The sequence below is a fragment of the Thamnophis sirtalis genome, unplaced genomic scaffold, assembly GCF_051295495.1.
Source record: "Thamnophis sirtalis isolate CommonGarterSnake01/CBP01778 unplaced genomic scaffold, rThaSir2_p1.2 scaffold_12, whole genome shotgun sequence".
NCBI classification, from domain to species: Eukaryota; Metazoa; Chordata; class Lepidosauria; order Squamata; family Natricidae; genus Thamnophis; species Thamnophis sirtalis.
The window spans coordinates 49469077-49485265 of NW_028261392.1; the positions used below are offsets into that span (position 1 = coordinate 49469077).

Consider the following 16189-nt stretch of genomic DNA (forward strand, 5'->3'; position numbering starts at 1 on the left):
AAACAAGAATACAGAAAAGATGTGATAAAATCAAGAATGGAGAGTTGGCAGAACAAAGCACTACATGGCCAATTTCTGGAAAAAATAAAAGATAAAGTGGACAGTGAACAAACTTGGTTATGGTTAACAACAGGTACCTTAAAGAAAGAAACAGAGTCACTAATCCTGGCTGCGCAAGAACAAGCTATCCGCACAAATGCCATTAAGGCCAAAATCAAAAAATCCTCTGATGATGTCAAATGCAGACTTTGCAAAGAAGCTGATGAAACTGTTGATCACATACTCAGCTGCTGTAAAAAAATCGCACAGACTGATTATAAATTGCGGCACAATTCAGTAGCACAAATGATCCATTGGAATTTGTGCAAAAATTATAATATTAAAACAGCAACAAACTGGTGGGAATATCAGCCTGAAAAAGTCACTGAAAATCAGATGGTCAAGATCTTGTGGGATTTCCATATACAAATGGACAAAATACTGGCGCATAATACACCAGACATCACACTGGTTGAGAAAAATAAGGTTACAATCATAGACATCGCAATACCAGGTGATAGTAGGGTCGCCGAGAAGGAACATGAAAAAATCGCAAAATGCCAGGACTTAAAAATCGAAATTCAACGACTATTGCACAAACCAGCAGTGGTAATTCCAGTGGTAATTGGCACACTGGGTGGTATTCCAAAAGCACTGGAATTATATTTAAAACAGTTAAAAATTGACAAAATCACCATCAGTCAAATGCAAAAAGCTGCACTGCTTGGATCTGCACGTATATTACGAAAATATGTTACGACGTCTTAGGTCCCTGGGTGGGGCCCGACTAGTAATCAATGCCAAATCCGGCAAAACAACTGGCCGCTATGATACAATTCTGTTGTTGCAAATAATAATAGTTTAACCAAGTTAACATAACTTCCTTATATCACTGATGAGGCAAACACAGCCTCTTCAGCTCTTTGCTGGGCCTCACAGTTCAGTGCCCAGCCTGATGCCACGCCAAGTGAACTGCATGAAGCTGGCCACACCCACCCAGTCAGACACAAAGGCATGGCCCCCTGAGGTCAACCAGAGCCCTGATGCAGCCCTCAATGGCACCTCACACTAGAACTATCATAATAATCTATCATTATAATTAATTATAATGTCCCATAATTAATCACCAAGGTTTAGGAATAGGGATGGCTAGAGAGCAATAGAACCAATTGTTAGATCATTACTAAAATGTTTATTAGATGCTATTTCTTATTATCCCACCTTGTCCCGCTTTCTTCTTTAGTGAAATTGTATAAAGCTTTCTTAATCCTTTGTTCTAGGTTCTTGGAATTTTGGCCAGGACCCCTTTTCTTGGAGCACTTAAATAAAAGGCAAGAAAACCTGCATCTCATATCTGGCATCCTTTATCGGCCTCGGCACCAGGCTCAGACCCGAATTGGGGGCAACACACATGCCCGGAGAATAGAATAGAACAGAATTCTTTATTAGCCAAGTGTGATTAGACACACAAGGAATTTGTCTTTGGTGCATATGCTCAGTGTACATAAAAAGACAAGATACATTCATCAAGAATTATAAAGTACAGCATTTAACGATAGTCATAGGGTACAAATAAGCAATCAGGAAACAATATCAATATAAATCGTAAGGATACAAGCAACAAAGTTACAGTCCTGTAGTCATAAGTGGGAGGAGATAGGTGATAGGCACTATGAGAATAATAGTAATAGTAATGCAGCCTTAGTGAATGGTTTGATAGTGGTGAGGGAATTATTTGTTTAGCAGAGTGATGGTGTTAGAGAAAAAAGTGTCATTGTTTCTAGTTGTTCTAGTGTGCAGTGTTCTATAGTGTCATTTTGAGGGTAGGAGTTGAAACAATTAATGTCCAGGATGTGAGGGTCTGTAGATATTTTCACATCCCTCTTTTTGACTTGTGCCGTATACAGGTCCTCAATGGAAGGCAGGTTGGCAGTAATTGTTTTTTCTGCAGTTCTGATTATCCTTTGAAGTCTGTGTCTTGTCTTGTTGGGTTGCAGAACTAAACCAGACACTTATAGAGGTGCAGATAACAGACTCAATAATTCCTCTGTAGAACTGTATCAGCAGTTCCTTGGGCAGTACCATTACTTCATCTCTATTGCAGGTAGCACACTTCTGAGGAATTCTAAAGATTGCATTATTACCTACTGGTTTACTTTCTAGTGAGTCCCTGAACAGACAGTTCACATATAATGTAAACTGAGCCAAAGTAACCCATGTGATTTGCTTATGGCTGAATGTACTTTGAACAGACCATATACATGACTATTCATGCATATTGTTCAGTCAACAACTGTTCACAAACTCCAAGGAGAGAATGCTTTTATTGCAGACACCCAGACCTAGGTTGCAAAAACCCGGAGACCTCCTCAAAGGCAGAAAAAATCTGTATGTTTGGTATTTATTGCTGTGTTTCTGTTGCTGTACAGAATGGCAATTTAACCTTACATAGAATAGGGGGGGAGGAAATGTGCTTTTATTTACAGATATTTAACGTTGAGAAAAGCTACACCTTGCACGTTCGTTTTTCTCCGCCACTTATACTCTTGTCAAAACCGCTCATCTATAGGTCAATCTGTGGTTCATTTACAATTAGCTAATCTCGGGATTATTGATCAAAACTAAAAGTAGGGTAAATTAATCCCAAAGAAATCTTTTTTTCCCCCGTCCACCCTCTCTCCCTGCTTCTTTTTAAGAATCCAGTAACTGAACAGTTGCCTTATCTCGTGGTAGTCAGCAGACTCGGAAATGCGATCTGCTGCTTCCTTTGGTAGCTCGTCCCACCTAAGAGCTCTAATCTGCCAGTTATCACAGACGCGCGGCTGGGTGAGGACTGGAGCCGAAACTCCCTCGGAGCGGCTGGAAGCTCTACCCGGGATGCCTTTCTCCTCTCCCCGACGCCAGCTACTCACCCGCGTCGTAGAAGATGTCCAGCACAGCCGTTTCGCCGAAGTCCAGCTCTCCGAAGTTGACGGTGGTCAGCTGTGCTCCGGCGGCCTCACAAGCTCGCACTAAGCACAGCAACGCCTCAACTTCGGGACTCCGCGCCCCAGAACTTCCTTTCGGATTCTCGTTGACCACATACACGGCTCGGAGCGATCGCGGGCGCATGAGTGGGCTGTTGCTTGCCTCTCCGCCGCAGTCAGCAACGATCCCCGGGGTCCCTTCGCAAGTCACAAATGCTTCGGTGCCGTTTGGAGTGCTGACCCGCTCGGCCTCCCCGCTAAGTCCCGGCTGCTTGCCGCTGATCACGTGGTTTTCCATGGGGTCTGGTAGCCGGTGCTACAGGGGTCGAGGCGCGCGGCGGGATGCCGAACCTCGCGCGCCCGCCTGTCTGCCTCGAGTCTTTTTCTAAGGCTGCAGAACGCCAAGCGAGAGGGGCGGCCGAGGAGGGCAAAAAGCAACTTTTCCGGCGTGTAGCTGAAAGTCTAGGGAGGGAGGGAAAGAACGGCGGCACGCTAGGCGGTGCCTTTCTCCCGCTGCCCAGCCCAGCTGCTACTTGGAGCTGAGCTTCCGAAACCTCAGGGAGCGCGTCTGTCGCTTAGCGAAATCGGTCGCCGGCTAGAACTTTGCTTCTAAAAACGGTTCTCGGAACAAGACTGGCGGCAGCACCTGTCCCGCCCTCCTCCGTTCAGCTTCTCATCCGGACGGTGCCAGGCGCCGGCGATTATTAATGCCCAGCTGAGTTTGAAGGGTTTAAAAGAGGCGGAGTATGGCTGGAGTTAAGGGAGGGGGTAGGGGAAGGAAAGTCATTTCGGCTCCAGGCTTGCCTTTACACACACTACGTTGTTCTTAACCTCTGATCATCATGAAAAGTTGTTAGATACGTTTCAATTATTCTTGGAATGGCTAGTGGATGTCCCCCGCGATGGAATCTTATAATGCGGTCATTATTTTTTTTAAAAGATTTGATTAGGGGAACTGACTGCTTTCAAACTGACTGATTACTAAAACCGGTAATTTCAAAATAGGAAGTTGCAATACGTTTCCGATGCAAACTGGAGCTGCAAAAAGATGACAGTGCAAAGACAAAGTAGTTTTAACTCTGCTGAGGCCCTGATTCCTGCCCCTATTCAGGAAAATTCAAAACTGCATCCCCAAACCATAATCAAATTACTGGAGTAACAACCGTGTTTTATAGAATTCGAATAAATACTTTATCAAAGGCAGCCAAGGAAATCTCATGCAAATTCTCTTCAATACATTCATTAGCTTCCATTAGAGCTTCAAATATAAATGTGAATATTAACTATAAAACATTTTAATGGCATTCTACAGATTCAACAGTTTTATTTAATAGTTGAAATTGATTAAGGGAAACATAAGCATGTTATTTTTTTCAATCCTTTGTCTTCGCTAAGGTGGAAAGAAAGGTAAGACTAGTTTTCTTCCTCTACTTTTGTGGCAGGTTTCTCTTTAATCTTCCCATTGTCATGACTGAGTAGATTGTTGCATTGGTTAGTCACTGCATATCCAGTTACACTTGCTTAGTGTACTGTTGGAAGAAATGTTGTTCTGGGTTCGGCTCCAAGTGGGGAAAAAGACACTGGAGACATGGAGGCTGCTTGGAAAAATGGTTTTAATGGTGGGCAGGACCACATGGCTTGAGTCCTGAACAGAAAAGGTGATCACATGCTTCAATGTTGGTGGAGAAGAGAAGGGAGAAAGCAAGGGAGGAAGAGAAGCTGAGGCCCTAGTTTTATCCCCCTCTGGCCTATGATCTTGAGCTTGTGTTCTAATTGGTTGTCAGACTCCCATGGAGTCATGCTGGGGCAACTCTCTAGGCTGCGTTTTGAATCCAGGTTTGGTTAAATTCTCAGGTGCCATGTGGTGAGTTAGGTAATGCCTTAATCCCATCACTCTGGAGCTGAAGGGGAGAACTCTTTTTATTATGTAAAGTGGACTAGCTCAGGCTTTAATGGCTCATTGACAAAGGGGGATGGGCAAGAAGCTGCAGGCAGCTATTCTGTCTTTTAAAACATGTTTCTTACTTTTCACATCCAGAGAAATATTCTGCCTTTTCAATATTTCCTAGGATATTTCATTTTTCTGGGAGAGGGCTAGGTGATAACTTCCTACAGTACCATATATACATATGTATATAGGTACATATATACACTGACCTTAGAAACAATATTTAGATTGCAGAATAATATTTTCATTTGTTTGATCTGGAACACAAAATAAAAGTGAAAGATGAACTAGAGAAACTAAAAATAATGTTTGTGTGTGATAAAACCATTCAATGTAAAGTTTTCTTCTATTAAACAATACAACAATTTAAATATGAAATACAAGAAATTAAAGAATAAATGGAACTAGCATTAACTGCTACTTACTTTCTATCTTATGAATACAATTTAGTCCAATTCAAAAAAAAAGTTTCCGAAATTGTGTTTACTCACAGGTCTGAAATGGCAATTTCTTTTTAAAATTTGAAAATATAATTTCACTGTAAAATACTTTCCATCTGTAAATATGCAAAACAAATATTCCAGTTCTAAAAAAAATCAGTGCACTGATCAAAGAATTTCCATAAAATCTCATTTAATCTTATTTTACAAATCACAATACATTGGACTTCTCAATACAGATTTATAAAATGACAATTTACCAACATAACAGGAAGAGAAAAAGGAATTAGAACCCTGATTTCAGGTCAATCAATGCTGAATTCATTTTTTCTTTTAAAATATTATTTTAAAATGTCTTAGTTTTCAAGGCTCTATTTTTGAATCTATATTTTAACAATTCACAGTAAGTTTTTCAAGTTAATGAAATCAGAAACCTATTAAACTATTTCAAGTTTCAAATATATACACATATATATACACACACATACACACACACAGGTGTATGTGTGTGTATGTATATGTGTGTTTATGTATATATATGTATGTATATGTGTAATATAGTGTGTTTGTGTGTGTATACAGACACACACACAGACACACACACACACGCTACTTGTCCTCCTGTTGGATTCCCACAATGTTGAAGCTAGTAGCTATACATCTTTATTGCTAGAAAACCTCTAAGAGAACTAGAAAGGTCTAATAGGAAAACTGGGGCAGCCTTAGATTCAGGCTCAATGACTGTTGTCTTGCAAGAGACACTTCCAGACAATCAGGGTCCACTTCACACTGGCATCTTAGTTACAGCAGTTGTGCAACTTTTTCCTGGCTATATAGGCTGCACTTGGATTTTGAGTGGCAATGTTGGGGCTGCTCTTCACATGCAGAACAAGGACAAAAACGTTATTTAAATTTATTTTTTAAAATAAATATATTATTATGCCCAACATATTTCATATTTTTAGTTTCTGCCATGTTGAAATTACACTCAAGTACATTCCATGACACAGAGATTACTACATCCAAGGGAGAATGATGTGGACACTACCAAAGAAAGCAAATATTCCTCCTAAAATATTCATTAGGACAGCAATATCTGATTGCAAAAGAAAATAGTTTCTTTGCTACAATAACAATGCCTCATCAGCTCTCCATCTCACAGTATTTTTAGTAATCTTTCCCACCAATTTCCACAGCTTGGTACACATGCATTTGCATGTAAAAACACTTATTTCCACGAAAACATTCAGAATGGCATGCCAATAAAGAAATGCCATGATCATGGACTTAGGACATTTCAAAGGTCCTACAGCCTTTTGTCCATTTTAATTATTTAAGCTAGTGTCTATAAATCATAGCACTATAACATTGCCTAGATCTCTTTGTTGCAGCACAATATCCTACACTCCTAGGTTATGACTGGAAATCAAGTTTGTTTTGAAAAACAACAAGGGCTAACATGATTTATTACATGAATGCTGTGAGGACAAAGAAATTAGTTCCATGATTTACTTTCGTGCTTCAATGTAAAACACTCATCAAGATGATTTGGTCATTTTAATACAGAAATCCTAATGTAATGTTAAAATCCTGAAAGATATCACAGTGACACATTTTTGATTATTATGCTTGTATCAATGTTAATAAAAGAAAATATACATGACTGATACAAGTATTTGGATGCATTATTAAATCTCTAGCCTGAATGTTCTTTCCTGATATGAAGATACTAATAAACACAATTGTAGGACATTTTTGGGTGTCATGGTAATACTTTTAAGTCTCCTATCAAATAACAAATAGAAGTTAGCAACTTTAATGTAGATATTTAAATGATAAATATTAAATGTTTATATTTGATATGATAAAGTCATGTGATATTTCATGTAAACTTCATATCTCTGTGAAAAGATAAATACTAGAATTCTATTATATAACTAAAAGATGAATATTTCAGCAGGACACATACCTCAGCTATTCAAGAACACTCAAGTGCAATCCTATGCATGTTTATTTACATATGAATCTTACTGTTTTTAATGTTTATTCTGCAGTAAGGATGCTAGGATTGTGAAATCAGATTGCACGCTTATATATCATTATCTGATAATATATTTTACTGAATTGAACAAAACCCATTCCAATACACATGCACAGGATTGCCCTATTAATGTACTATGAAAATAAGAAATCCAACTATAATTTTGTTACAAGCACTTTTCAGAGATCGCACATATATTATGCAAACACATATACATTCCTTTGCCTTTAAAAGCTGAAATCTTCACTATCTGTATAGAGATGTAAACACTGCTTTGACATAAGTCATTTGGTAAGATGCCAGTATAGAAACCATTCACCCCAAATTTGCAGGCTTACAATTGTTTAAATGAGGTTAATATCACATAGTTCTCTGCATATAATAATATAATTTTCTCTTGTTAATTTTTATTTTATCCTTGTTTGCTCTTAGATGATGCATATTCTGCTCACCCAAGATGTGCAAAATTGGAGATAAAAGTGGGTGTTTAACATTTGAGTGACAGTAAGCAAAGTGAGTTCTCAGAATAATCATAATATGCAATACTGGTTAAAATAAAGCTGCCTCAAACTCAGTGTGGTTATTACATCATTAAGTTGAATCAAATCAGATCAAAATGGAAGATTTTGATGAGCAAGCAGTTAATATGCTGAAAGACCGACCTCTAGTGGATAGACAGGCCTCATTGTGTTAGCTACATTTCTAAAATCTGGCCTACAACTAGTTCCAATCCGTGTTTGGCAAAAGAAGGCACAAATCATTGCAAAGACCAGATTTTTCTTTTTAAATATACTCTTTGTACACAAACTTAAGATTCACCTTGTTGTTAATTTTTGGACATAAGATTGCATAAATAATTGTATTTAAAACAACACGCATTAAGCTGCTTTAAGAGAAACAACCCCCCGCACCCAATATCCACATTCATTTCTGGATATATGCAATACAAACATTTTAAGAATCTGTGACAAAAGACAATTTAAAAAGTCAAACTCATAAAACCTGTAAACTGATAAACAATTTACTTATGGAAAATATCATTAAAATAGTACCACTATGAACTAAACTGCCTGAGTTTTCATTTTGCCTGTGAACGTGAAGCAGAGAAGATTTTAGCACAATACGAAAAAATTCAGTCACAACCAGTGCCATTTCAAGAAAGTGTATCACATAGAAATTTATGTTCTTCACTGGAATTTATGTTGTGCTATTCAATTCTTGTGCTAGTTGTCCAAACAAAGAAATGTAGGCAGATCTTTTAATCATTTGGCACAAAGTTATTTTGTTTGGGGCATAAGTCTCTGTCACTATGAATTAATACATCTATCCAGAATTCACTTTGATTGAAGAGCTTTCTTTATATCATTAACTTCCATCTAAAAAGAAACACAGATTAAATTATATACAACTAGTTATTTTATAAGCATTTAGACTCTCTTAATCCACTGTTCAGTCCAATATGCTGACTCCTCATCTTCAATTTAATGTCAGAAATTATTACGAAAGGGAATTAATATGTATAAACTGACACAATATCAAAAACAGGAACTCTCAAGGAGAAAACATATATTTTAGTTCGACTTAAATCAAGAAAATATTGAAAGAGTTTTCAGAAAGACTATAAGGGAAAAATCTGACACAAGGTATCCATGGCTAGATTTTTCTTTTCTCTTTTAGTTCAAAGGAGCTGCTTGGAAAGGGAACATGGAAAGAAAATTTAAAAATATTTGCCCATGCTCTGTTTTCCACACAAATTGTCTATAAAGCTATTATTTGCCTATCCAGAAAAGCATACAGAAAACACCTACATATTTTCTCTGTGCAGTAAACAGCCCTATTGGTTAGAAAATAATACAAAGATGAAAAGTTTCTCTGAATAAAACACTGACTTAAATTTTACTGATTTTAAGTCTTTCAAAATGATTTTATATAATATTTTCTTGGCTAATGTAAAACTTGTTAATATTGAAAAAACACTTCAAATATATTTTTCTGTTTTATTTCCTTTTTTCCTATATATTAGAATTTGTTTCATACAAAACTTATTGGACTATGAGACACAAGTTTTCATTAAAAATCCAGTTATAAAGCTGATTCATGTATTCATTCATATACAAGTACCTGTAACCGTAGCCGAATCTTTTTTTCTTCATCTAATTCAGACAGCAATTGCTTAATTTCTTTTCTAGGAAAAAAGCACAAAGAAGCATGCATTTTTGACAATACGTATCAATGTAAGTTAGGATGTAGCTATATTATACCTATATCTTTTTCTAAAAAAATAACTTTTCTAATTTAATTTCAGACTTTACTTGGCATTTACTGCAGAAATCACAACAGCAGAATTTTTACTATTATATTCAATAAAGGCTAAATTAATTATGAACCTAAACACACATGATGATAAGCACTAAAACCATTTAAGATCATGTAAAAAAAATACAAACATTGCTTTAGTCATTCTAAACTCCCTGGTTCTTGAGTACATGTATCATTAATTATAGTAAATAGGAATATTAACCAACTTTCTGATTTCTAAGTATTTTATTGGAGTTAGGACAATTTAAAAACTGGCAAATAGAAATTTCATTTTCTTTCAATTCCATCAACAATATCTAAATTCAGCCTTAAACTTTAAGACCAATTCATACTTACAAATGCTGTAAATGCTGTTAGGCAGCCAAAAATGGCAAAATATGTACAAGATATACATATCAGCACATTTGAGGATACCACAATTAAATGCATATTGTATATAAAAATATTGGTGAGAGAATTGCCTAATTTACTTTCCAAAGTAAAACAGTTAGTTGATCCCTGGTTGGAGAAAAAAAAAATTCTGACAGCCCTGCACTTGTAGTTACAATAATGCTAAAATAATACAAATTCGATATAATTTAATGTAAATTCTTTGTCAGAGTGCACACAGCATGACTACTAATAGGAGATAACCCAGGAGCAAAATACAGGACACATAGGTTTGTCTTACAAACTGGTTTATATACAAGGATTTCTATATATAAGGCATACAGGACATTTGTGTGTGTATACACACACACATATACACATTTACATATACATTTCTAGGCACAGCTAGGCAATCAATCTCCAACTCTACACAGAGAACTACTATGAAGATAATAAACGAGGAGAGAGATATACTAGAAGATATATATATATCAGAAGAGAGAGTCACCCTCACATGGCCTCTCTAACAGACAGTTTCTTAAAGCAGCAATATCTGCTGACTCATCCTTATTTCGTCATCTTAATTTACAGCCTTACATTAGCTGGTCAGCTTTAAATCATCATTACCCTGATATTCTTCACCATTCGATTCTATCCAGAGATCTTAGATAAGTTGAGATATGACAAAATCTGAGATACATTGATTTAATCATTGTTTGTTTGTTTATTTTTCATCTTTAATGTTTTATATATTATTTATATATTATTTTGCATTAATTAAGTACAGCTTTTGGTTTTCTTTGTGTATGCTGCATAAAAGCAGATAGTTTAATACAGGTGATAACACAAAACTGTAATAAACAAACAGACACAAAAATTATGCTGTGGGATACAGCTTTGAAGGCCTTAAATTTATAGTATTTGCCTGCAGTTCCATTTTTATCTAACAGCATACAGTTGAACAAGTTCATTGAAAAAGATACAGTTGAACAAGTTCATTGATAGAGTTAATGGAATTAACAACAAGAAAAACCCATATTGTACTACCTGATTAATACAAGGAAAAGTATTGGAACACTCACTTCTGCTGGTCTTTCATTGTTTCAATGATAGTGCGTAGCTCTTTAACTTGTGACCTTAGTTCTTCCAAAACTGTTTCACCTTGGCTTGAATGATCAGTCTTTAGCTTTCCTTCAGTAGTAAACAAAGAAGGGGAATTTGATCTGTGACCTGTGGTTCCTACTGAAGTTGGATGAAGTATAGATGAAGAAGATAAGGATGATGATAAAGCACTTCCACTTGTTAAACTTCCTGGCTTTGTAGGCAGAGAGACTTTGTTATCAGACACCTGCGAAATAGATAACAAATACATTTGGAAACATAAATTTGGATCAGCAAGCTATACTTTTCCAGTTGTGTCTTGTTTCAGCTACGTTTGATGGTCATAAAAGAGAGAGAATAATTTTCTCAAAACTTTTAAATATTCTTTTATCAACAACTAAGCATGCTCTTGAACCAGACAATTAACCATGAGAATGTTGTTGGGCAGATTTCATTCTGAATTGTTATTTCTGCCTCAAAAGAATGCCAAAAAAAGAAGGGGGAAAATGAGAATATGAAAACAGAATATAAATCTTGTTTCTGCACTGTAATAGAAATAAAATTTAAGGATGACCTTGGGGTTTTTCTTTTAAGCTTTTCTTTTAAGCTACATTCCTCTATCCTGGTGCTCCTTGACCTCTCAGTGGCCTTCGATACCATCGACCATGGTATCCTTCTGTGACGGCTGGAAGAGGTGGGAGTGGGAGGCACTGTTTTACGGTGGTTCTCTTACCTCTCCGACAGGTTGCAGTCGGTGTTGGTTGGAGGACAAAGGTCAACCCCTAGGCCCCTTAAATATGGTGTGCCGCAGGGCTCGGTCTTGTCCCCCCTCCTATTTAATATCTACATGAAGCCACTGGGTGAGATCATTCGTCGGCACGGGATTAAGTACCACCAATATGCGGATGATACACAATTGTATCTCTCCGCCCCATGCCAGCTCAGCGTAGCGGTGGACGTGATGTGCCAGTGCCTGGAAGCTGTCAGGATCTGGATGGGAGTGAACAAACTTGCACTCAATCCTGACAAGACCGAGTGGCTGTGGATGCTGCCCCCAAGGACAGCCCAGATAGTCCTTCCCTAATCCTGAGGGGTGAGAATTTACACCCCTCAGAGAGGGCCCGCAACTTGGGGGTCCTCCTGGATCCACAGCTGACATTAGAACATCACCTGTCGGCCGTGACCAGGGGGGCCTTTGCCCAGGTTTGCCTGGTGCACCAGTTGCGACCCTATTTGTATCGGGAGGCACTTCAAACGGTCACTCACGCCCTTGTCACCTCAAGACTTGACTACTGTAATGCGCTCTACATGGGGCTGCCCCTGAAAAGTGTTCGGAGACTACAACTAGTCCTGAATGCAGCCGCGTGAGCGATACTGGGTGTACCAAGATACACTCACGTTACACCTATCCTCCGCAAGCTGCACTGGTTTCCTATCGGTCTCCGAACACGATTCAACGTGCTGGTTATTACCCTACATGGCCTAGGACCTGGATACCTGTGAGACCGCCTACTGCCGCATACCTCCCAACGGCCGATAAGATTGCACAGGGTGGGCCTTCTCTGTAGCCGCTCCGATCCTATGGAATGAACTACCCACTCTCATGGCCTTCCGAAAGGCTATCAAAACCTGGCTATTCCGGCAGGCTTGGCGCTGTTGACCTCATGACTGAGGTCCAGCTCCGACCAGATTGGGTGCATGATGTGGTTTTAATCTGTTTCCTGTTTTTTTAAAATTCTATTTTAAAATTTACTTTCTGAAAGCTGCCCGGAGTCCTTCGGGATTGGGTGGCCTATAAATCTATTAAATACAAATACAAATACAAATACTGGGAACATCAGGTTGAGAAGGTTTTAGAGAATGAGAAAGGCAAGATCTTGTGGGATTTCAGAATTCAGACTGACAGGCACTTGGCCCACAACACACCTGATATAACAATAGTTGAAAATAAAAAAGTATGGTTCATTGACATTGCAATACCTGGAGATGCACGAATTGAAGATAAACAGCAAGAAAAAAATCACAAAGTACCGGGACTTGCAAATTGAAGTTGAGCGACTGTGGAAAAAGAAATCGTGTGTTGTCCCGATTGTAATTGAGCCCTTGGAGCAATACCCAAAGGGCTACCTCGCTATTTGGAAATTTTAATATCAGACTTGAACATTCTGATTCTACAAAAAACCACCCTACTTGGAACAGCTTATATCCTTCGACATTACCTTAACAGTTCCTAGGTCCTTGGTTAGGACTCGAGCTGTTGAGCTACCAACCAACCCCAAAGGCTGTGAATCTCACCAAAGATCAACCACGCAATAATAATAATAATTTGGTTGATATTTGGTGAGATTCATAGCCTTTGGGGCTGTTTGGTAGCTCAACAACTCGAGTCCAAGGACCTAGGAACTGTTAAGGTAACGTCGGAGAATATAAGTTGTTACAAGTAGGGATGCTACTGCTGCTGCTGCTGCTGATGATTCAAAATCCAGTCATTAACAAGAATTTAGATATATAGTGTCACAAGCACAGATATAGCAATGAATTTGGCCTAGAGAGATGTGCCTCAGTGGCAAGAAGTTGGGGAAAAATCATAAACAATAGTGGAATTGAATGACCAACCCATAGGAGCCATCAGGACGAAGCCTATATTTTACAGTTGGATAACATCAAACATTGACAAATAAAAATATGATTAGTACAGAAAACCTCCAAAGAGTAAGAAAAGTGCTAAAGACAAAATTAAATGGTGGCAATACCACCAAAGACATCAATATCTGGGCCAGGCCTGTAGTGATATAGTACTGTAATTGTTAACTGGACTGTTTGGATCAAAAAACAAGAAAGCTGATGACTATTCCCCATGCATTACATCCCCATAGTGATATTGATATATATATTATACCCATAAAAATGAAGGCAGTTTTACTCAAGAGTGAAGCTCTGCCTTCATTTGAAGAAAATTATGTGTTGGCAGATTAGGAAAAGACAGTCAACAGCTGACGCAAGTTAAAAATTGGTGCTTTGTAAATGTACAGGATTTTTTTTAAATATTGTAATAATGTAATCAAAACATGGATAGGATGCTGGAAGGGAAAAGGATTTCATGGTCAATTTCTACAAAAGATCAAGGGGAAAATGGATAAAGATAAAACTTGACAATAGCTTATAATTGGAAGATTAATAAAAGAAACCAAAGACACGATTTTGGTTGCGCAAGAGCAAGTTATTCGAATCAATACAATCAAGGTTAGAGCTGAAAAAAAATCATCAAATGATAAAGTGCAGATTGTGCAAAGAAGCGGAAGAAACAGTAGCTCAAAAGCTTTTACAAGAAGATCGCGCAAACTGATTATAAAGAAAGATAACAGAATAATCAAAACGATTCACTGGAACTTCTGTACCAGTAATGAAAAATTGGTGGGAACATGTAGTTGAAAAAGTAGTAAAAACTGAGGTTAAAATATTTTGGGATTTCCAAATAAAAACTTATAATATCTTGTCTCGTAACACAACAGATATACTGTAAATGTGAGTGAAAAGAAGAAAGTATTAACAATTCATGTAGAAATAGCGAAGAATAGTAGAATAGAAGACAAAGACTTGGAGAAGATCACAAAGTATCAAAATCTGAAAATTGAAATTGAAGAATTACAGCATAAATCGCCCGTGGTGGTCCCAGTGGATACCAAAAAATCTTGGATGGCACTTAGAAAATTCACGTTGACAAAATTTTTATCTGTCAGTTACAAAAGGCCAGAATGCGTGGATCTGCACAAATACTATGCCAATACATTAAGACAACCTAGGTTCTTGGGAAGAACCTAATGCATACGAAGGCCAACACCACTATAGAACTGGCAGCTGTCATTTCACAGTTTTGTCTATAAAATAATAACATAATGGTACCACCCTTGTTGAATGTTATATGTAACTTAAGTAACTTACAAGTGAAATTGTAACAGTCTTTGCTTTCTTTAATGGCTCAACTACTTTATGTGATAGGGAAACTTGTTCTTCTTTCTCATCTTCAGGACTTGGTGAATCAAAAAAGTCAGGACTAGAAAGTGAAGACTGTGGAAATAAAAGAATTTACTCTTTTACCTTCAAGTATACAACACATGCACTTACTCTATAACATTTTAGTATTGTAACTAAACTGAAAAAAACCCCTCTGTTACACACAGCACATAGTTTCCCATTAGCTGCATGCTTACCTACATTGATTGTGGTAAGATACTGATATAGGCCTTCCAACTATGAATTTGTCGCATCACCTCACTACCAAAGTACTGAAAGTAAATCCCATCCAGTACAGGTAGTCCTCAACTTATCATCACAATTGACCCCAAAATTTATGTTGCTAAGTGAAACCGTTATTAAAGTGAGTTTTGTTCCATTTTATGATCTTTCTTGCCACAGTTGTTAAGTGAACCACTGCAATTGTTAAGTTACTAACATGGTTGCTAAATGAATCTGCCTACCCCATTGGCTTTGCTTGTCAGGTCACAAAATGTGATCTCAGACAGCAGGACACTGCAACGAACTAGTTGCCAAGCATCTGAATTTTGATCATGTGGAACGGTTGTAAGTGTGAAAAATGGTGTTTTCAATGTTGTTTTCATTTTGAACCATCACTGAATGAACTGTTGTAACTTGAGGACTACCTGTAGCCCAATATCTCCTGTCATCACCATTTGATCTTAAAAGGTTTTGCTTTAAGTGAAGTATAAGTTTGGATATCTCATGGACTTGTATTGAGTGGTGCAGTGGACTAGAGGTGGAACTCTTGCCTCACAATCAGGAGGCTATGAATTCAATCCTAGGTAGAGGTGATATTTCTCTCTCTGGGCACGGTGAGATTATATCTCCTGAATCTCTGCATTGGTAACAGGAAAGGCATCCAGTCAGTAAACACTCAACTCCATTTAGTTGTCGAGACTCCACCCTGCAAGGGATTATGGGGTCATTT

General features: G+C 37.7%; 2 protein-coding genes across 11 annotated transcripts in view; both read right to left on the reverse strand.

Moving 5' to 3' along the window:
• The window catches only part of MAP3K15 (mitogen-activated protein kinase kinase kinase 15), a 125304-nt gene extending 121654 nt beyond the window's left edge, over positions 1-3650 (reverse strand). For 3 of the 4 annotated variants that reach the window (XM_087726408.1, XM_087726406.1, XM_087726407.1), the window contains exon 1: positions 2952-3649. In XM_087726408.1, coding sequence (XP_087582534.1) covers positions 2952-3303 — 352 coding nt within the window. In that variant the 5' untranslated portion in view covers positions 3304-3649. Of the gene's footprint in view, positions 1-2951 lie in introns of all 4 variants that reach the window. The other variant, XM_087726404.1, reaches the window with a different exon arrangement.
• A 1916-nt stretch (positions 3651-5566) lies between these two features.
• SH3KBP1 (SH3 domain containing kinase binding protein 1) overlaps positions 5567-16189 on the reverse strand; it is a 202541-nt gene continuing 191918 nt past the window's right edge. For 5 of the 7 annotated variants that reach the window (XM_087726412.1, XM_087726410.1, XM_087726409.1 and 2 more), the window contains 4 exons: positions 15166-15291; positions 11205-11470; positions 9556-9619; positions 5567-8810 (listed from right to left, as the gene is read on the reverse strand). In XM_087726412.1, the coding sequence (XP_087582538.1) occupies positions 8769-8810; positions 9556-9619; positions 11205-11470; positions 15166-15291 (498 nt within the window). In that variant the 3' untranslated portion in view covers positions 5567-8768. The remainder of the gene's footprint in view (positions 8811-9555; positions 9620-11204; positions 11471-15165; positions 15292-16189) is intronic. The other 2 variants (XM_087726411.1, XM_087726415.1) reach the window with 1 other exon arrangement.